General features: G+C 43.0%; 1 protein-coding gene and 1 pseudogene across 1 annotated transcript in view; one reads left to right on the top strand and one right to left on the bottom strand.

Annotated features, from left to right (window-relative positions):
- Nucleotides 1–4,740: 4,740 nt before the first annotated feature.
- Nucleotides 4,741–7,126, bottom strand: LOC142046122 (uncharacterized; annotated as a pseudogene).
- A 1,588-nt stretch (nucleotides 7,127–8,714) lies between these two features.
- The window catches only part of PYROXD1 (pyridine nucleotide-disulphide oxidoreductase domain 1), a 33,876-nt gene continuing 19,526 nt past the window's right edge, over nucleotides 8,715–23,064 (top strand). Inside the window, 8 exon segments of the mRNA XM_032772569.2 lie at nucleotides 8,715–8,875; nucleotides 8,877–8,911; nucleotides 8,913–8,992; nucleotides 8,995–9,146; nucleotides 16,417–16,497; nucleotides 18,119–18,238; nucleotides 20,838–20,966; nucleotides 22,772–22,845. Of these exon segments, the coding sequence (XP_032628460.2) occupies nucleotides 8,813–8,875; nucleotides 8,877–8,911; nucleotides 8,913–8,992; nucleotides 8,995–9,146; nucleotides 16,417–16,497; nucleotides 18,119–18,238; nucleotides 20,838–20,966; nucleotides 22,772–22,845 (734 nt within the window). The 5' untranslated portion in view covers nucleotides 8,715–8,812.

A 23,064-nucleotide genomic window follows, 5' to 3' on the forward strand; every position in this document is an offset into this window, starting at 1 on the left:
TCTGGCAGCAGTTTAAAGGGCCCAGGGCGGTAGCAGTGGTCAAGCTCTGTGCCCTTTAAACTGCTGCTGGAGCCCCCAGCTGCCACTACTACCCTGGCAGGGGAGGAAGGGGGCACTTACCGGTCCAGGGCGGTCCAGGGCTGGCTCTGAGCCCCCCATCCCTGCCCCTTCCACCTGAGGCCCCACCCCTTCTGGGGGCCAGAGCCATCCCCAACCCAGCCCCGTACCGGTAAGTCCCTATTTCTACCTTCATCCCTGCTGTCAGGCAAAGCCCTTTGCTGAAGGTGGTGCACTGACACTCTACCCCAGGGAGTACTGTGAGGCAGAGTGCCTTCCAGAGCTCCTCGGGGCATGTGGTGAATTCATCTGCTGCTGCGCCTCTTTACTGGATGCAGTTTGCTCTTCTGGCACCACCCTCTCCATCCCATGAGCCTGGGTGGGGTGGTACAGTGAATTTCTGTTTGTTTACAATCAATGCTGAGACTGAAGCTGAACTCATGACATTCTTTAAACAATTGTATAATTGTAAAAACATTATTAATATGGAAATATGTTCATAGAGCTACATTTATCTTTTGTGGTTGCTGTTGATTAGGTGCCAGATTCAGATATTGTGTGAGTGTGTGCAACTCCATTGATGCCCATGGTGTTGAACCCATTTTCACCAGATCTGATTTTGGTCCAAAGTATTTAGTAAAGTCTTTATTCAACCAATTTTGTAAATGGTGACAGTAATGAAACAGTTAACATGCAGGAGCAAACACATCAAGTTAAAAGAGAAAAGAAAATTTCTTTTTATCTTGCTGTCATATGCCTATGATAAAAATATGGGGAGTGTATTTATATCTGATGACACAAGCCTATTCAATTTCTTGCATTATTTAGGTTAGGTCATTTATTCAGGTAATTACTGTAGGACAGACTGTGTATGGAAGACAGCATTCAGTTTATGACCAAAATGGACAGCGATTGTCTGGATTGCAAAATTACCTTCAGCACTGGGAAAAAATGTTACTTCTTAAAAAAAGACAAAGTCAAAACAAAAAAAATTTATTTCTAATAATCAGCAGGTAGTCACTGCTTCCAAGACCAAGACTGATTTCCTGATATCATTAGGGATGTCTGAAAATGCATCAATTACTAGATATTTTCAGCATCTGCATGATGAAATGCATGTCATTGGTATTTCTCACAGGACATTGTTTGGGAAGGAGTCTAGTCTAGAATAGGATTTAAAGGTAGATGTTAGAACATGTTAGTTATCACATGAACTCAGAAATACCAACTTTCTAATGTGCTGGGGGATGCTCTACCTCCCCACCTCCATTTCAACCCTTCCCCCAAGTCCCCATCCCTGCCCCCACCTTTTCCTGCCACCGTTCTGCCCCCTCCCATGAGCGCAGTTGGCCCTTGCTGCTCTCCCCTGCCCCCCAGCATCTCCTGCATGTTGTGGAACAGCGGATCTGTGGCAGTCGGGAGGCACTGGGAGGGAGGGGAAGATGTTCAGATGGGAGTAGGGGAGCTTGGCTGCGGGTTGATGCTAAGCACCTGCTATTTTTTTTCTCCATGGGTGTTCCATCCCTGGAGCACCCACAGAGTCAGTGCCTATGCATGAACTAACACATTTGAAAAGTCTATAGACAAGGCAGTGTATATTTTAATACATATTGAGCTGGTTGAATTAAAACCGAGGCTTCCCAGTAGGCTTTAGCTCAACCATCTAATCACATTAAAGGCAATGTGTCTTGTCTATACTAGACTTTTCAAACTTGTTAAAACAGATTCACATTCTAGTAATATACTTTTTATTCTAGTCTAGGAAAGACCAAGTAACTGTCAGAGCCAGCTGGTCTAGTCACTAAAGAGTAGTAATAAGTATTTTATATCAAACATTCATATAATACATTATATCTGCTAAGATCCCAAAGCACATTACAAATGTAAATTCTAATCCTGCAATGTGATGTAGTGAGCAGGCACTTACACCCGTGTGGAACCACTTCCCCGACATGTAATCTCAGATGGGTACAAGAGCTAACATGATTTTAAAGGTGTTAAACTGTATTTACAGTAGGTTCTAAGTGGAGTATCAAATAATATTAGTTAACTTGTATTAGCTAACTTGATTTTAAAAAACAAACCAACACCATTTTTCGTAGCCTAGACAGATCCTAAGGAAGGGCCTGTGTGAGAACATGACTAATCTAAGGGTATGCCTACACTACAGAACTACTCCGATTTTACAGAATTCAATTTTTGACAACAGATTGTATAAAATCGAGTGCACGCAGACACATTAAACACATGCGGTGTGCATTAAACACATTAACATGCGGTGTGCATTAAACACATTAACATGCGGTGTGCATTAAACACATTAACATGCGGTGTGCATTAAACACATTAAACACATGCGGTGTGCATCCATAGTGCTGAGGCTAGCGTCAACTTCCGGAGTGTTGCACTGTGGGTAGCTCTCCCATAGCTATCCCATAGTTCCCACAGTCTCCCCCGCCCATTGGAATTCTGGGTTGAGATCCCAATGCCTGATGGGGCAAAAAACATTGTTGCATGTGGTTCTGGGTACATAGCATCAGGCCCCCTCTCTCCCTCCCTCCCTCCATGAAAGCAACGGCAGACAACCATTTCAAGCCTTTTTTCCTGGGTTACCTGTACAGACGCCATACCATGGCAAGCATGGAGCCTGCACAGCTGACCATCACCATAAGTCTCCTGGGTGCTGGCAGATGTGGGACTGCATTGCTACACAGCAGCAGCTCATTGCCTTTTGGCAGCAGATGGTGCATTAGGACTGAAAGCTATCGTCATCATACAGGGATAGGAGTGACTCAGTCAGATCATTTCCCATTTTCTGCTGAGCATCCAGGAGATGTTGAGGGCTAGAGGTCATAATGCAGCATCTTCTGGTGAGAAGCCAGGAGATGATGATGGCTAGCAGTCATACTGCACGGTCTGCTGCCAGTCTAAGATGTAAAAGATAGATGGAGTGGATCAAAACAAGAAATCAACCAGATTTGTTTTGTATTCATTTGCTCCTAACCCTCTCTCTGTGAAATCAACAGCCTGCTAAACCCAGGCTTTTGAGTTCAATCCTTGAGGGGGCTATTCTGTGTGACAGTTGTTTGTGTTTCTCCTTGATGCAAAGCCTTTGCCTTTGTGGATTTTAATTCCCTCTAAGCCATGTTGTCAGTCGCCCCCCTCTCCGTCAGAGCAACAGCAGACAATCGTTTCACGCCTTTTTTCAGTGCAGACACCGTACCATGGCAAGCATGGAGCCCGCAGCAGTCAAGAATATTGTAAACTCCTCGTGCATTATTGTGCAGTTTATGCTGAACCAGAACCTGGAAAATTGGCGAGGAGGAGGTGACGGCAATGTAGCGATGAGAGTGATGAGGACATGAACACAGAATTCTCTCAAACCGCAGGCCCCGGCACTTTGGACATCATGGTGTTAATGGGGCAGGTTCATGCCATAGAATGCTGATTCTGGGCCCGGGAAACAAGCACAGACTGGTGAGACTGCATAGTGTTGCAGGTGTGGGACGGTTCGCAGTGGCTGAGAAACTTTCAAATGCGTAAAGGCACTTTCATGGAACTTTGTGACTTGCTTTCCTCTGCCCCGAAGCGCCAGAAGATGATAGCAGCCCTCACAATTCACAAGTGAGTGGCGATAGCCCTGTGGAAGCTTGCAATGCCAGACAGCGGTCAGGCGGGAATCAATTTGGAGTGGGCAAATCTACTGTGGGGGCTGCTGTGATGCAAGTAGCCAAAGCAATCACTGAGCTGCTGCTACCAAAGGTAGTTACTCTGGGAAATGTGCATGTCATAGCAGATGGCTTTGTTGCAATGGGATTCCCTAATTGTGGTGGGGCGATAGATGGAACCCATATCCATATCTTGGCACTGGAGCACCAGGGCACCCAGTACATAAACCACAAGGGGTACTTTTCAATGGTGCTGCAAGCACTGGGGGATCACAAGGGACATTTCACCAACATCAATGTGGGATGGCCGGGAAGGATTCATGATGCTTGCGTCACAGGAACACTAGTCTGTTTAAATGGCTGCAGGAAGGGATTTACTTCCCAGACCAGAAAATAACTTTTGGGGATGTTGACATGCCTATAGTTATCCTTGGGGACCCAGCCTACCCTTTAATGCCATGGCTCATGAAGCCATACACAGGCAGCCTGGACAGTAGTCAGGAGCTGTTCAACTATAGGCTGAGCAAGTGCAGAACGGTGGTAGAACGTGCATTTGGACGTTTAAAGGGTCGCTGGCGCACTTTACTGACTCGTTCTGACCTCAGCCAAACCAATATTCCCATTGTTATTGCTGCTTGCTGTGTGCCTCACAGTCTCTGTGAGAGCAAAGGGGAGATATTTATGGTGGGGTGGGAGGTTGAGACAAATCACTGGCCGCTGATGACTTGCAGCCAGACACCAGGGTGATTAGAAGAGCACACCAGGAAGCACTGTGTATCAGAGAAGCTTTGAAAACCAGTTTCATGACTGGCCAGACTACGGTGCAACAGTTCTGTTTCTTTCTCCTTGATGAAAACCCGCTCCCTTGATTGACTCATTCCTTGCAAGCCACCCACCCTTCCCCCTTCGATCACAGCTTGCTTGCAAAGGAAATAAAGTCACTATAATTTAAAAACCATATATTCTTTATTAATTGATTACAAAAATAGGGAGAGAACTGACAAGGTAGCCTGGGTGGGGTATGGGAGGAGGGAAAGAAAAGGCCACTTCAAAACTTGTTGAATGACAGCTTTCTGTTGCTTGGGCTGTCTACTGGGGTGGAGTGGCAGGGTGCACAGAGTCTCCCCCCCTGAGTTCTTGGGCATCTGGGTGAGGAGGCTATGGAACTTGGGGACGGGGGAGGGCAATTAAACAGGGGCTGCAGTGGCACTCTGTGATCCTACTGCCATTCCTAAAGCTCCACCAGACGCCGGAGCATGTTCGTTTGATCCCGCAGTAGCCCCAACATTGCATCCTGCCTCCTCTGATCTTCCTGCCGCCACCTCTCATCTCGAGCGTTCATCTTGTCCTCATGTTCATCCCTCCTGTCCTCATGTTCATTAGCCGCTTTCCTGTACTGTGATGCTGTGTCCTTCCACTTATTCAGATGAGCTCTTCCACTGCAGGTCGACTGCATGATCTCAGTGAACATTTCATCTCGCGTGTGTTTTTTTCGCTGCCTTATTTGAGATAGTCTACAGGACGGAGGAGGGAAACTTGAAAAATTTGCAGCTGCTGGAGGGAAAAAAAGGAGAGAGGTATTTAAAAAGATACATTTTACAGAACAATGAGTATACTCTTTCACGGTGAACAACACTATTCACGTTACATAGCACATTTGATTTTGGTACAAGGTCACATTTTGCATCTTAATATTGCGTTCCTGTGGCTTTGGTGTTAGAGATCACAGATGCAGGGACGGGCAACAGAACTCGGCTTGCATGCAGCCATGGTAAGCCATTGTCTTTCGGCTTCTGCAACTTTCATAAAAGCATCGCCCTCCTTTCCTATACCAAGCAAAGCCTGTTGAGTGCTGCAGTTTTCATGTTAACATGCAGCAGCAGAAACCAAGCTAACCCCCGCCCCCGCCATCCAATTCTCTGGGACAATTGCTTTACCCCTCCCCCCACTGCATGGCTGGTATCAGGGAAGATCCCTGCTAGCCAAACGCAAACAGCTCAGAGCCAATGCTCCCCCCCCCGCCCACCTTGCTTGGCTAACTGTGGGGAGGATTTCTTTTCAGCCACAGGCAAACTGCCCAGTAGGAACGCCCACCTCTAAATGACCCCTTAATTAAATTCCCATATTTCAACCAGGTTACCATGAATGATATCACTCTCCTGAGGATAACACAGCAAGATAAAGAACGGATGTTGCTTGAATGCCAGCAAACACCGGGACCATATGCTGCCAGGCTTCGTCATGCAATGATACCAGATTACTTGCTGCTAGCATGGCATGGTAAAGTGTCCTACCATGGAGGATGGAATAAGGCTGCCTTCCCCAGAAACCTTCTGCAAAGGCTTTTGGAGTACCTCCAGGAGAGCTTCATGGAGATGTCCCGGGAGGATTTCCACAACAACCCCAGACATGTTAACAGATTTTTCCAGTAGTTGTACTGGCCGTGAATGCATCCCAAGTCCTCACGGCAAATTAATCATTAAAAAATGGTTGCTTTTAAACCATGTTTTATATTTACAAAGGTACACTCACCCAAAGTCCCTTCTCTGGCTTCAAGGTCCAGTATACCACCTTGGGAGGGTTGGGAGGCTATTTCAGCCAGGTTGAGGAAAAGATCCTGGCTGTTAGGGAGAATGGTGTGCTGTGTGCTCTCCGCAAGCTCGTCCTCCTCCTCCTCCTCATCTTCTCCATCTTCAAAATTCTCAAGTATGGTTGAGATTACCCGCTCCTTGGAATCCATGCTCCAGAGTGGTGTAGTGGTGGTGCACCTCTCAGAATTGCATGCAGCTCAGCGTAGAAGTGGCATGTCTGCAGCTCTGCCCTGGAGCATCCGTTTGCTTCTTTGGCTTTCTGGTACGCTTGTCTGAGCTCCTTAACTTTCTCAATTGTGGCCTCTCCATCATGCCCTTGGAGATTTTTTCAAATGTTTTGGCATTTTGTCTTTTGGAACGTAGTTCTGCTAGCACGGAATCCTCTCTCCATACAGCGATCAGATCCAGTACCTCCTGTATGGTCCATGCTGGAGCTCTTTTTCGATTCTTGGACTGCATGGTTACCTGTGCTGATGAGTTCTCCACGCTGGGCAAACAGGAAATAAAATTCAAAAGTTCACGGGGCTTTTCCTGTCTACCTGGCCAGCGCATCCGAGTTCAAATTGCTGTCCAGAGCGGTCACAATGGTGCACTGTGGGATAACTCCCAGAGGCCAATACTGTCAAATTGAGTCCACACTAACCCTAATTCAAACCTGCAATGTCGATTTCAGTGCTCCTCCCCTCGTTGGGGAGGAGTACAGAAATTGATTTTAAGAGCCCTTTATGTCGAAGTAAATGGCTTCGTTGTGTGGACGGGTGCAGGGTTAATTCGATTTAACGCTGCTAAATTCGACCTAAACTCGTAGTGTAGACCAGCTTTAAAGAGTCACATCAACTAACGTGACGTTAAACAAAACTTGCTGTTGGTGTAGACAGGGACAGACTGTATCCTATCAGCTGTTTGTAATTAAACGTATAGTTACAGTAGGACTAGTCATGATCAGTTGGCACAGTGTCATGACTTGCCTCATCTACACTGAGTACAAAGTCATATTTAATGTCATGTTCATTAACATGACACTTCAAAGTCATGTTCCAACACAAGCAAATTTTCTACTGAAGACAAACCCTACTGCATATTTACACTACAAGCGTTACAGCAGCACAGCTAATGTGCTGCATATTTGCCATGTTAGGGTAGACGCTTCTAATATCAATGCAAGAGGTTTTTTTTGTCAATTTAGTTAATCCACCTTTCTGAGAGGCAGTAGCTAGATTGATGGAATTATTCTTCTATCAACCTATCTGCGTCGGGGGTTAAGTGGGGGTTAATTCAACCTATGTATAGCGCTCAGAGCACAACATTTTTCACAGCCCTAAGCACCATATCTAAGAGATATATAAACAGGATGTCTGCCTCCAGTTTTAAATAATCAAACAAGAGTTTCCTTAGAACAAAGACCTCATGTATTACGATTTTGAAGGTACTAGCCTAACACAAAATAAGTTCTCTTGAAAACACAAGACCTCTCTCTGGCTATTTCTGGCCATTTCTTCTTAGAAGTACATAATGTACTAAATTGTATATTTAGTAGCACTAGGTGAGGCAAACCCACAGCAAGACCAGGGTTGCTCACTCAGGTACTCTGATTTATCCCTCCAGCAGAGCCTGTAGTGACTCAACCCTCAGACATGCTGCAGCAGCCTTATTCCTGGACTGAGCCCAGATCAGATGATCAATTTTTTGATGAGGTATTAAGGTGCAGACAGGAACTAAATGTATATTTATTATTCATCAACTTCAGCTTTATTTATTTATTACAGGGCCCTTTAAAGCTCTGTTGACAAAATGGGGCAAACATGCTTTATTCAGTGGCTCTTCTACAGATAACACAATTGTTATATAGCTTGGCTAGATTTTGCTGACTGACAGGGACGCTGAGTCCAGTAGTATCAAGATGACAAACACAATTAGGAGGGTATCACTTAGTTTCCTGCAGAGACCAGAATGTCAATAACAGACACATGGTTTTCCCCAGTATGGGCAGCAATGGTGCTGTGTGCCAGCTTTTTGAGCTGTGCTTTTCATTCAATGTGAGATACAAGAGGGGCAAGCTACTTTGTCAGGCGAGTTACAGACAACACAGCTGGTTGCTATGTCTGTTGTTTGATCAATAGGCTCATGGTAGTTGGTATTTTCCTCAGAGGCCCCTTTTCTTTCTTTAATATCCCAGGGGTGCTGTGAGTGCACACCTCTCTGAGCTTTTTTCTTGCTTTCTCGTGTCAAGGCTGTGGAGGACACCAAGCTTTAATGGGTTGAAAACCAGAAGGCAAAGGCCCCAAATTTAGATACACTGGGAGGCTTTTACAGCCCTGGATTTGGGGGGGGGGGGTGACTCGGTGTTTTTAACTCCCAGGGTTTACACTACTGTGACTAGATGTCCCCATTTTATAGGGACAGTCCTGATTTTTGGTCTTTTTCTTATATAGGCTCCTATTCCCCCATCACGATTTTTCACATTTGCTGTCTGGTCACCCTGTGACCCTGCCCCCAATGCAAACAACAGGAACCTCGCCTCTGACGGCTGCCGGGGGCAGGATTCAGCAGACTTCAGCCTCCAGGCCCGGCCCTCGCTCAAGGCCTGATCCTGCTTCAGCAGCGGCTCCGCGGCCAGGTTGCCACTAGCGTCAGGTGAGCGGAGGTATTGGACAGGCGGCGTCACAAACGCGAAGGGTGGGATTTGAGCTCCACCGCGCACCGTAGTCAGGGCTCCTCCTACCCGCTGCCGTTGCCGGGTCCAGGCGTCGAGATGGCGGTTCCCCTTCCCGCGCGGAGCCGGTTTGTGGTGGTCGGAGGGGGGATTGCAGGAGTCACCTGCGCCGAGCGGGTAGGTACCGCTCCTCCCGCCCCACGCGCTCGCGACAACCACCACTTCCCGCCCGCCCCCAACCGCCCAGTGAGTGGGGCGCGCGCGCCACCCCGTCTCGGCCCCTGCGGGCACCGGGGAGCGCGGGGCGGGCCGGGAGAGCCTATTGGGGTCTAAACACCTGCTCCCCGGTTTGCACTGTAATTGCAGCTCCCTGAGCTGTCGGGTCCGCCAGGCCACCCCTCTGCCGTGCCCACAGCCCCTCTCCCCTGTACACACCTCTTCCTCTGTGCACTCCCCTCAGCTGTGCACACAGCTTCCATCACCAGTGCACAGACCCCACAACTGTGCACACAGTCCCCCTGCACTGTGCAACCCCCACTGTTGTGCATACCCTCCCACCCACCTGTGTGGTGCAGTCCCCCCTTATCAGTGCAGAGCCCATCTGTGCATCCCCTACAGTTGTGTGTCTGCACTGCCTGTCTGTGCACCCCCTTCAGTCATGCACACAGACCATCCTTACCTGTGCACCCCTTCACAGCTGTGCACACAGCTCCCCCTCACCAGTGAACCCACACAGCTGTTCATACTGCCCCCTCTCAGCTTTTTCCTTGTGTTCCAAACTGTTTGCTTTTTTGCTACAGTGTTCCATAGTTGACTCATATTAATTTTATGATCCACTGTAGCCCCCAAATCCTTTTCTGCAGTACTCCTCCTTTGCAGTCATTTCCTAGTTTGTACTTGTGCAATTATTTCTCTCTAAATGTAGTACTTTGAATTTGTTCTTACTGAATTTCACCCTATGGATTTCAGACCATTTTTTCAGTTTGTCAAAATTATTTTAAATTCTAATCCTGTCCTCAAAAGCACTTGCAACCCCTCCCAGCATGGTATTGTACATGAACTTTATAAGTGTATTCTCTAGGCCATTATCCAAATCATTTATGAATGTATTGAATAGTGCAGGATCCAGGACAGGGGCCTGCAGGACCGCACTCCATATGCCCTTCCAGCTTGACTCTGAATGATAGATAACTACTTTCTGAATACGGTATTCCAACCAGTTGTGCACCCATCTTATTATAGGCTTATCAAGGCTATATTTCCCTACTTTGTTTATCAGAACATCATGTGAGACAGTATCAAAACCTTTACTAACGTTGAGTTATATAATATCTACAGCTTTATCACATCTGCAAGGCTTGTTACCATCTCAAAGAAGGATAGTATGTTGGTTTGACGTGATTTGTTATTGACAAATCCAGGTTGACTGTTACTACTTAGCTCTCTGTAAACATCTGCTCATTTTGCAGCAGCAGTCAAAAAAAACAATATCATATGCCACTGTATAAATCCATGGTACATCCACACCTTCAATACTGTGTGCAGTTCAGATCTCCCCATCTCAAAAAGATATATTAGAATTGGGAAAAGTTCAGAGAAGGACAACAAAAATTATTAGGGTTATGGAACAGTTTCATATAGGGAGAGGGCAGAAAGATTGGCACTGTTCAGCTTAGAAAAGAGATGATGAAGAGAGATAAGCTAGAAGTCTAAAATAATGGAGAAAGTGAAAAAGGAAGTGTTATTTAATTCTTCATATAACAAAATCAAGGTGACACCCAATGAAATTAATAAATCGCAGATTTAAAACAAACACAAGGAAGTACTTTTGCGTACAACACACAATCTGTGGAATTCATTCATTCTCTGGGTGACCCTAAGTCTCTGACTGCCAGAGCTGGGACAAGGTGACAGGAGACAGGATGACACTTGCTCATTGCCATGTTCAGTTCATTCCCTCTGAAACACCTGGCAATGACCACTGTCAGAAGACAGGATACTGGTCTGATCCAGTATGGCCATTCTTATGTTCTTATTATCTTCTAGTTGCTTTCGAACTGATTGTTTGATTATTTGCTTCATTAACTTTTTGAGTACCCAAGTTAGGCTCTCTGGTCTATAATTCCCTGAGTTGTCCTTATTCCCCTTTTTATAGGTAGGTGCTGTATTTGCCCTTTTCCGATCCTCTGGGAGGTCCGAAAACTTCATGAGACAAAGTTAACTACGACTTTGCTAAAGGATTAGATTGCATCATGGGGATGTGCTCGCCATCCTGAGATGCAGTACTTTCCATCCCATCATTCCTTGGGCTTCCTACTTCCATTTTGTGCCATTTTTCAACAGCCCTTGTAAACTGTGCACTTGCCATCTGTGCCTGACAGCATGGATCCTGAGCTTCTGACCATTCTGGTGATGAGTCTTATGAACACAGTGCGGCTGGTCCTGCAGTATTTCATGAGCTGTGAAACAGAGAGTAAACTGGTGATGCCTGCCCTGCTGTCTGCCGTGGAAATAAATAATTCAAGATTGCTGCTGGCATTCACGGACCAGCTTTCCACAGTGGACCATTGATACTGGGATTGGGAAACAAGCACTGAGTAGCAAGATCGCATTGTGATGCATGTATGGGATGACGAGCAGTGGCTGCAGAACTTTTGGTTGCCCAAAGTCACCTTTTTGGAACTGTGTGTGGAGCTCGCCCCAGCACTGCAGCTTAAGAACATCAGAATGAGAGCTGCTCTGACTGTGGAAAAGCAAGTGGCGATTGCTGTGCGGAAGCTGGTAACTCCAGACTGCTTCCGTTTAGTTGTGATTCAGTTTGGAGTTGGAAAGTCTACCATGGGGGCTGCGGTGATGCAAGTAGGCAGGATCATTAACTACCTCCTGCTACAAAGGACTGTGACTGTTAGTAATGTCCAGGAAATAATTGATGACTTTGAGGCAATGGGATTCCCTAACTGCAACAGGACAATAGATAGAACACACATTTATTTTAGCACCATCTTGCGACAGAGTACATCCACCGAAAGGGCTACTTCTCCATGGTCTTGCAGGTGCTGGTGGATCACGGGAGCCATTTCATTGACATCAGTGCGGGGTGGTCAGGGAAAGTGCATGATGCACTTTTGGAACAATGGACTGTGTAGAAAGCTGCATGCTGGGACTTTCTTTCCAGCCCAGAAGATTCCAGTGAGGGAATATGAAAATTCCCATAGTGATCCTTGGAGAGCCGACATACACCTTGCTCCTGGAGCTCATGAAGCCTTACACAGGAAACCTAGACAGCAACAAGGAGCAATTCAACAACAGGCCTAGCAGATGCCGAATGACCATTGCATGTGCCTTTGGCTGGCACTGTCTTTTTTTCCAGGTAGACCTCAATGAGGAAAATATTCCGATGGTCATTGCAGCCTGCTGTACTCTTCATAATATTTGTTAATTGAAGGGGGAAAAGTTTCCCCAGGGTAGGCCACTGAGGCTGATCAACTGGCTGCTGATTTTGAGCAGACAGATAGACGGGCAATTAGAAGAGCGCAATGAGAGGCTATTCAAATCAGGGAGGTTTTGAAGAAGCTTTTGACAGTGATTCTCAGTATTGTGTCTGTATATGATGCGTGCAGACAGACAACGTTTACTTACCCCTGTAGTGCTTGCTTCTTGAGGATTTATTGCAAGGAGCAAATATTCCTACCTATAGCCACTATGTTTCAGTGTTAGTACTGAGTGATGTATGTATGTCACAAATAAAGACTCAAAGATTCAAATTTAATAACGGGATAAAACAAACTTTTGGACAAACGGAACATGAAAATGAACAGTCTTGAGGTTAGGGCTTTCATAGCTGGATGTAATTCCAGTTTTCACTGGAAAATCGTTCTCAAGCATGGCGTGCACAGGTTACTGTGAGGGACTGGAAACAAGCAATGAATGCAGTAGGGGAGTTGGGGGAGGGATGGACCAGAGTTCTGTAGTGGCTGGAGGGAGTCAGGCATGGATTTGCTCTGATTGCAGGCTAATGAGGGACTTCAACATCTCTATCTGGTCCAGGAGGTTTATCATCCACTCCTGTCCGTGTCCCTTCCTGGCTATCAAGCCTCAGTCTTTCATTAATTTGTCTCCCTCCATGCTCTTGTTTCACTATGTGCTGCATCTATTGACTGCAGCACTTGTCAAAACATTTCCTCCTCATTCCTCCTGGGTTCGCTGCTTTATCTGATGGAGGCTCTCTGCCAGCGTGGAGGAATGCGTTCTGAAGACACATGTGCAGAAGGCAAAAGAACAGTGAACAGAGACAATATTGTGAGTTCGTTCACAGACGTGAATCACAAAAGTTACGCACCCCTCTTTCTCAGAGTCCCTTGGATAGCACACAGTTGGCCGTGAGTCCCAATTATGGTGAGTTCGCGGGAGGAGGAAAGGAAAGGGCAAGAAAGTACAAAGGGTGATTTTTGAAGGGGTTACTATTAGTGGCTAGGGAGCCTATTCTGAATACTTGTACCCTTTTCCACAGGCTAGGGCAATCAAACCCGATATCTCACTCCTCAGGGTAATTCAGGATGCAAGAGAACATCTCCTGCCTGCATGTGGTTTCAGACCGGCTCCATATGCTGCTTGTCTGTGTGCCACTCTGGTTCCTGCAAAAGTAATTGCCGGGTGGCACGGCAAAGTTTTCATACACTGGGGTAGAAACAAGGCAGCTCTACCAAGGAACCTTCGGCAGCGTATTGCAGAGTACCTACAGGAAAGTTTCCTAGAGATCACTATGGAGGATTCCAGAGACATCCCCATGTAACATTAATAAACTTTTCTGCTGTGGCCCCACTGCATAGATGGACAGGCTCTGTTGTTAATTTCTGTCCCTTATCCCTCCTCCAACTTATAACAAAGTACATGAGAGCTCAATCTCCTGTCACCATGCAGTATGAAAGCAAAATGAGCACTTACCAGAGCTGTCGTCTCCTGCATCCTCCGCGCCAAAGCCAGAGTGCTGGGATTAGCTATACCCTTTCGGATTGGAAAAGAGATCCTGACTCACTGTGACACTTGATGACCCTGCCTTGTGCTCTACATCGTCTTCCTGCTCCATCTCCTTGTCCACCACTTCCTCACTGGAGTTGAGTCTGATGGCTGTTGCCTCCATGCCCCGGAAGTATCCACGGGGCTCTTGGTGGTGGAGATGGGTCACTGCCAAGGATGTCGTGCAGCTCCTTATAGAAACAGCATATCTTTGGTGCTGCACGAGAGCGACGATTGGCCTCCCTTGCCTTCTGGTACACCTGTCTCAGCTCCTTTATTTTAGCACGACACTGCTGCGTGTTCCTTTTGTGCCCCTTCTCCTGCATGCCAATAGCAATTAGCCTGTAGGTATTGAAATTCCTACAGTTGGTGCAAAGCTGTGACTGCACAACCTCCTCTCCCCATATATCAGCAGATCCAACAGCTCCCGTGTGTTCCACACGGGAGCGCATCTGTTGCGTCAGCTGTGTGAACTGTGCACACGGAGCAAACAGGAAGAAGAATTTCAAAAATTCCCAGGCCTTTAAATGGGGGATGGATGCATATCAGAGCAGCAGAGTTCAAACTGCTGACCAGAATGGTCATGATGGGCATTGTGGGACACTTCCTGGAGGCAATTAGGGTGACATAACCAAGTAAGGTGTCTACACTGATGCTGTGTTGCTCTAATTATGTTGCAAAAAGCTCTATGTCACTTGTTGAGATGATTTTATTATGTCAGCATAGCAGGGGAGTTACATCAGCGGGAGGAGCATTTCAGTATGTATACCTCCAGTGTTTTGTTGACGACAGCTGACTTTTTTGTTGACAAAATTGTGTAGTGTAGGCAAGACCAAAGAAATAGTGTGATTTAATATTCGAAATGTTGGTTAATTGGCCTGTCTCAAGACAGTTCCTTAAATGGCTTTTTCTAATTGATTTAATTTTTTTTATTTCATAGGCTGTAGTTAGGATTGCCTGCTTTGCGAACTATAAACTGTTTGTTTATTAACAAGTCCACCTCCCATGAGACTAAATTATAAAACTTTCGTCGGTATCTAAACAATAGATTCACAATCATTTGGGGGAACCATATACTTGAGTCTTATCTTACAAGACAAAGTATCTACCAGAGGCTGTTCACTCTTAAAAGTGTAATTCCTGTCAAAAAGTCTCCTCAGAGAGACATACAGAAGAAGATGTAATGGAAATAACTGGTTTTTCATTTGTGTTTGGTCATTGGTGGTGTTTAATATTTTCTTTTCCTTTTTTAAATATTAAAATAGCCATGATTAATAACAGTGATTATTTTGCTTAGTCTTTCTCATGGAGCCCTTAATGTACCTGTGACTAAATAATGGGAGCCACACCCCTCAGTTGACAGCAAGAGAAACAGTAAGATCTGGCCTACCATTTCTTATTTCTTGAAACTAAAGAATTGTAGTAATTTTTAAAATAAAATTACTTAGCATCCAACAATTTAAAATTATCCCTTTCAATCCTCCCTGGCATTAGTCAATAATAAAGGTAGTGAATTGCATGAGAATTTATACTGCACTTAGAAGAAGTGAGAACATCTGAACATCTGGGCTCCTTGTTCCTAGCTAAGAGAACTTTCCCTTATGAAGCAAGCCCACATGCCTCTCCCTCTCTTTATAACTGACAACATTCTTGCTGCGGCACAGTTTTTTGTCATCAAATTAAAAATCAGTGGCTTCAGATTAATGCACAAACTTGCTGTTACCACTTTAAAGTTGTTTTGTTTAGAAAATTGCTGTTCACTTACCCGAAGATCGTATTCTAGGAACCTGTGTTACAGAAGCAACAATATGTGCAAATTTGAACCAAATCTGTTGTTGTATCTTTCTGCTAGAGGACTATAGAAGCCAATGAGACCCTCCCTCGCAAAAATAGCAAAAACATGAATTTTTAAACAGCCTAGTTATATAACCAAGACTTCAAAAAATCCACAATTAGCCATTTTCCATAAAACTCATTCAGAGATACCAGGTATTCGCTGTTCTTTCTGTAGTCAGAAGTCTTTAATACAATTTTAACTGAGTTATACTGCCCACCCTAATAATTGGACTCCAGGCATACAGGCTCTTCAGATCTCAATTGGTGTGACTTTACACCTCCCAGTTTGGCGCTTGTGATGGTATGAAGGGTCATCTTGTGGTTAGGTATTCGTGCCATGATATGAGTCTTATGGAAATGTCTGTAAATAAAGAAAGCCTTGGACCTGGGAGTCAGGTTCGCTTCTATTGTATCACCCAAGCCAAGTTTATCCTTCTGTAAAATGGAGGTAATATTTGCTTACATCTTTGCGTTTTACAAGATTAAAATCCTTAATACGATAACTTTTGTTTTTTTAGTACTGTTATTGTCTTATTTAAAGTCAAATTCCACTGACAGCTGTGTTCACTCATCATGCTCTCTCTTTCTTTACAAGCTGGCTACAGAATTTCCATCAGAAGATATTCTCTTAGTAACAGCTTCTCCAGTTATAAAAGCAGTAACAAATTTCAAACAGGTAAGAGAGAGACTTAATTTTTGTTTTTGTGTTGGTATCTATAAAAGTTACTGAAGCATTTTACTCAATAGAGATAATTTAGGGCCTGATCCCACAAATGCTTATGCATATGGTTTCAGTCTCTTCCCCTTTTCCCTTTCTCTCCCTGGCTCCCAGCCTGCTTGTCCAACCTGTTCTATCTTCCTTCCCTCAAGCTCCCAATCTCAGTCTCCATTCATAGAATATCAGGGTTGGAAGGGAGCTCAGGAGGTCATATAGTCCAACCCCCTGCTCAAAGCAGGACTAATTTCCAGACAGATTTTTGTCCCAGATCCCTAAATGGCCCCCCTCAAGGATTGAACACACACCCCTCTTCTCCCATCCTGGCTCCCTGTAACAATCTCCATGCCCAGCCATTCCCGGTTTCTCTCCCCTGAGTTCTTCCAGTCCCAGTCTCACCAGACTTCTTTTCCAATCTACTACTTTCCCACCCCCTGGTCTGGCTTTTGCCTCCATTGCATTTGAATCAGACAACTTCTTCCTCCAAACTATCTGGGTGCCAACAAAAGAGACTGTACATGCCAGCTTGGAGCAGTCATTACAGGGAAAGTCTGACTTCACCCCCTAGCCCTGGGCTGGAGCATACTCAGTTACTTGTGGAGATAGTTTATGCAGAGTCTGGTCACAGGTAGGAGCTGTGAGAGAATGGATTATGCTCAGTTGATGTGTGGAGATGGCATGTTTGTTAGATCAGTCTGCACTAGGAGCTGTGAAAGACTCAAGCATGCTCAGTAAAGATGGAATCTTCAGAGATTTTAGCTGTGAATCTCTAAGAAGTCTCTCTTGAATACATGTATGAACTGGGATTTTTCATTCACTTTTATCACTTGGCCAAATTTTGGCATATTTTCACAGGAACAGCAAAATACATGTCCCTTACACAAAGGCCAGCCCCCTGGCAAATGTCAAGTCCCTGCTCACAGCATATGGGTCGTAGATCTGTTCAAAGAAAAGGTCACCAGAATTTTTTTATGCGGGCAAAATGGTATTTTTTTTTCCTAGCCTTGTTCTTAAAAATAACTGAACTGTTGTGGCTAAAATTTGCCAAAAAAATTTAGGCTAAGGCCCAGCATGGAACATTGCAGCCCAAGTGAATTTAGTTTTGCAAAGTTATAAGCAACTGGAAACAGTCTTAAAATGGAAAGCGTAGGGCTACCTTAATAATAGATGGTTCTACCAGCCCCACTTATAATAGAAATTAGATATGGAAAAGACCTATTTGATTGATTAGTCAATCCTCCGGGGCAAATATAGTCTCAGGTGCTTAATCTAGTCTAATCTTAAATGTCTCAAAATAGGGATTTAGAAGTCCAAGTTCCATTTGGAGTGATAACATACTGCTGAGAGCCTTTCTTAGAAATATTTATTAACAGATTATGTACCTAAATGCTTCATTTTAGTAGTAACTTTCTAACTTGGTTGAAAGAATTTGCTGTGGGATCGGTACTTTAAGTTTACAGACTGGGAGTGAACATATCTATTTTCCAATGAATAGGTTTTGTTGAAAACTTAATAAAAGAAGTAAAACAATTAAAACATAAATGTTTTCTCTTTTTTTTTTTTTTTTTTTTTTAAACTTTAGGTCTCCAAAACACTGGAGGAATTTGATGTTGAAGAACAACCAAGCACTATGTTAGAAAAACGGTATCCCAACATTAAAGTTATAGAGTCTGGAGTGAAACAGTTGAAAAGTCAGGAGCATGTAAGAGAACTTTGTTTTGCCTAATTTTCTATGGATCCTGAAAGTGAATGGGGTTAAGAAGGGATCCATTTTTCAAACGAAATATGTTATTAAAACAGAATTTTTAATGATTTAAATTAATTTACCATGATTTAGAACAGAAGAGAAATGTCACAGTTAACTTATAGTGCACTTTTAGAAGAAACGTAGGCAATGAGGTAAAAAAACAATCATAGGTGATAAGTCATTAGAAAATTTCAATGGTTAGGATGGTTAGGTCAAGACTCCTGATTCCTCTAATATATTACATGGATCTTTAGAGCAGAGTGGCAAAGAGGTTGATCATGAAACCAGATATAATAGAATTAAGATTCCTGAAAATTTTTTAAATCACTAATCGGCATTCTCTGTGAACTGTAACTTGGTTTGTTGCCAAAGAGAAACCAAAAATAGTACTGACTTTACAAATTCATAATAAATACCCACTTTTAACTCTCAGGAGAACAAAATAAATAAATCCCTTTTTTCTTCATTCTCCAGCAAAAAAATAGTACACACAGTCTCTCTAATCCTTGTTCAGTGTCTTACTTACAGAGTAAAGTTGGAAGGCTTTGTTTTTTTAGCTCAATATTATTCATTTACCCACATTCAGAGCCAGCTCTGTGTTTTTTTGCTTTTATTATATGTAACTGGTATACCTGTAATTAATTCACTTTACTTAGGTTAAGGTAGTATACTCATATTCTGTATCTGTTAGGCTGATGTATGTGCTCAGGTATAATACATTATTAAAACTATTGTGTGTGTGCTTTATTAATATGTTGTTGGTTTTGTTTTGTTTTAGGGATGTCCCCTGGGATGGCCATTGTGACATTTTGGGGATCACCCAGATCAGTAATGGGTTCAGTAACTCCTGCCATGTACCTTTGGGTGGCCTTAGTACTGTGCTGCTATAGCTCAGAACCCTGACACCGGTAGCTAGACCGCAGGCATAAAGGTCTCACCCTGGCTTCCACCAGCCTAGTTACTCCTTATAGGGTGACCCCAACAGCCCTTCTGGTCTTGAGTCTCCCCAAATCCATCCTTCCTGAGTTCTTAACTAGCAGACACTTGGACTTTGCACAGTCTCAAAGACAGGGATCTATCTGTGAATGCTGGATCTCCCCTAGCTTGGGCTAGGGGGCACTGTGAGAAACTGTTCAAAAGCAATAGATAACTTTTATTAGAAAAAGGAGTTTATCTAATATGGAAGTGCAAAGCCAGAAATTGTGTCTTTGTTTATTTTCTGTGTAACTTATATGTGTTTGCTTTTCCTTACTGTTTCATCTTTGAATCTATGAGTTTTCTATTAAATAAACTTTTCATTTATTTTTACAACAAGCAGGTCTCTGGTGTGCAAATTGTTTGGCGTGTATGTGCCAAAGTGAACTGATAATAGGAGGGCGGGAGCTGTTTTCGCACCTTCAGAGGTGATGAACTAAAGGGAAAAAGTCTGAGTGTCTGATCGTTAAGAACTTGGGGTAGGAGGATTCGGGGAAAATTGGAAGGGCTGATAGGGTCGCCCTGCAAGGAGTAATGAGGCAGATAAAAGCCAGGGTAAGACCTTTATGCTTGTGGGCTGGTTACTGGTGTCAGGGCTCTGAGCCAAATAGTTTAGCATTTAGGCACTCAAGATTACAAGGCATGTGGTGACGGATCTTTTTACTGGTCTGGGTAATCCCCCAAAAATCACAGCCATATTGCATGTGTTCATCATCTTTCATCTCAAAGGATCCCAACGCCCTTTATAAGCTCTCTACAAGATGGGCAGAACCATTGTAATGTGGCCATCTCTGAGGTGGAGAACAGCAAATAAGCTTACAAAATGTTGCATTTTAAATGTTCCATGCTGCAGCTTTATGTGGCTTTCTCCAGAACCTGACAATGTTGCTCTTTTAGAATCTGATCCAATGCCTATTGAAGTCAGTGGTAGCCTTTCCATTGACTTTAATGAACTTTGGATCAGATACTTGGTTGACCAGATGTGGCAGTATGTAGAGTTGTATCTATGGCACTTACATTCTTTGAAAGACCTGGGGGAAAAAACATGATTTTGAACACAGATCCCCAAAAGCAACTATTTATACCGCAGGCTGCCCCCAACAGAATTCTGTGTACATGCATGTAAATTAATTGCAGCCTTCCATTCTACAAAATACAGAAGTAATCTTCAATATAAAAAATAGCATTTGGACTAGTAAAGCAGTATAGGTTTTACCGTAATATACAAGCTAGTAAAAAACAGTCTAATGCACAAAACAAACTCTTCCGTCAACGCCATAACAGAATACAGAGTGCCAACAAGAGGCAAGCTTTATATTTTGTCTTGTAATCTTATTGAGTTTACTATATGCAATTTCCATTTAAGTGATATAGGAGCTCACATAGCACTGTCATGAGCGTAGTATAAACTGCTTAAGATTTTTAATTAGTTGGAGAGAGAGGACTTGCTTAATTATTTTTACTTTTCCCGTTGCCAGTTACAGTTTTTGAAACCAGCAAAATGCTGTGATTTTTAGGGGTACCCTTGGTTTTCTTAGTTGACCTATATAGATGGTTTACCTTTTTAATCTTTTAACAGAAAATTTTCACAGAAGATGGCAAACAGTGTATATATGAAAAACTTTGCCTATGTGCAGGAGCAAAACCTAAGTTAATTTTTGAAGAAAACCCATATGTATTAGGAATCCGGGATACTGACAGTGCTCAGGTAACATATTTTCATGGTTCATTAACATGTTAGCATTTTGCATCCTAACTACACACGTGGTTATTCACAGTGTAATGTAAAAATTATTGTGGAATGAAATAGATAAACAAGATGTTATCCTAATACCAGAAATAAATAACAGAAACCATTGTTATATATTTTTAGAAGCAAAGAAGTAACTCTGAAATTCCATTTTAAAAAATAAGATCTTTATTTTCAAACATAACTCATGAATGGATAGAGTGGGTTCCCATCATGAGGACCTTCAGAATAAGCAAAATAGTAGTTTATTTTGTGCTGGTAACAGGTGCCAGATTGAAAACATACGGCATAGGCAGCAAGCTTCCCCATATTTTCTTGCTTACTACAGTATAAGTATGTCTACACCATATATTTTTAGCTCAAGTTCAGTGCTTGCCAATTAACTTGAGGTACACAACAAATTTGTAAAGGCTTGTGAGGATGCCTCACATGTTTGATCCAGGCTGTAAATTTGTTTTTGTAAAGAAATTGGCTATCCATTAACTTGAGTTAAAGAAGGCTAATGAAGACAAGCCCAGAAAGACAACCTCTAGAGCAGGGGTCAGCAACCTTTCAGAAGTGGTGTGCTGAGTCTCCATTTATTCACTCTAATTTAAGGTTTCAGGTGCCAGTAATACATTTTAACTTTCTATAAGTCTACAATATATAACTAAACTATTGTTGTATGTAAAGTAAATAAGGTTTTTAAAATGTTTAAGCAGCTTCATTTAAAATGAAATTAAAATGCAGAACCCCCCCGGACCGGTGGCCAGGACCCAGGCAGCGTGAGTGCTACTGAAAATCAGCTCGTGTACCACCTTTGGCACGCGTGCCATAGGTTGTCTACCCCTGCTCTAGGTACAAGAGAGGATAGTTGTTTTCATAGCCTCTCAGTTTTTGATTTCTCTGTTGTGACTAACCACGTGGGTGGTCAGTCATGTACGTTGATCCATATGGTACGGGATGGAGACTACCAGGTCATTTTTCCATAAATTTTCAAACCATCACCAGATTGTCATGACTCTTGGTCACTGCTGATCTGGACTAGATTCAAATTAACAGTTCAAAATTTAATGACTTTCTGTGCTATGAGCTATTCAGTCCCAGTGGATGCAGATTTTTGTTTAAAATATAGTGTCCCAAGTGATGATGATATGATGTGAAATACTGTCTGATATTCTCTGTTTTCTGAATAGCAACATCTCTAGCTCATAAGTTATGTAACTCAGGGATTTAATTTTCTTTCTCAAAATCATTTCCAGGCAAACAAAACAGTCTGTGGCAAATCTAAGAACCTTACTGTTAAATCAATGTTAAATCAGTCTCCTTATCCTGGTCCATTTTCTCTTTTTACAAGATATTGAGTGAAATAAAATTGGACTCAAACAAACAGAACATGATTTCAATATTGGCTTTTAAATACATTATAAAATATGAGAAGAAACGTGCTTTAGTGGTTAGGACAAGGGAGAGACTCCTGGATTCTGTTACAAACTCTGCCATTTAGTCTCAACTAAATCACTTACCTTTCCTCTTCTCAGTTTGTTTATCTATAAAAGCAATATAGTAGAGGCACATTGTGGCATCCTAATAGAGCTATAGAGTCTTAATTAACTTCGGTAAAATGCCTTAACATAATTATTATATTAATGATTGTGAATGATACACATCTAATTATTAAAATTATACATTTGAGAATTTGAGGAATATTAAATTATGTAAATTGATCAGGTTTGAGTGACTAAAATACTGTAAGTTCTCTTTTTTTTTTTTTTTAACTATAGGCCTTTCAGAATCATTTGGCTAAAGCTGAAAGAATAGCAGTTGTGGGAAATGGTGGCATTGCGCTCGAATTAGTGTAAGTAAATTATTTTCTCAAGTTATTGAGAAATGGATGCAAATAAAGACTAGAACAACTGGGTTATCCAAGTGTGTGTTGTTTTAAGATTTTTTTAGAATGCTTTATAATAAAGTTCTAATTATTATTTGTTTATATTTAGTAAGGGCATTGATAAAAGGAAATACTTTCACACAACATGTAATTGGACTGTAGAACTCATTATCACAGAAAATCATT

This window comes from Chelonoidis abingdonii, chromosome 1 (genome assembly GCF_003597395.2).
Source record: "Chelonoidis abingdonii isolate Lonesome George chromosome 1, CheloAbing_2.0, whole genome shotgun sequence".
Lineage (NCBI taxonomy): Eukaryota > Metazoa > Chordata > Testudines > Testudinidae > Chelonoidis > Chelonoidis abingdonii.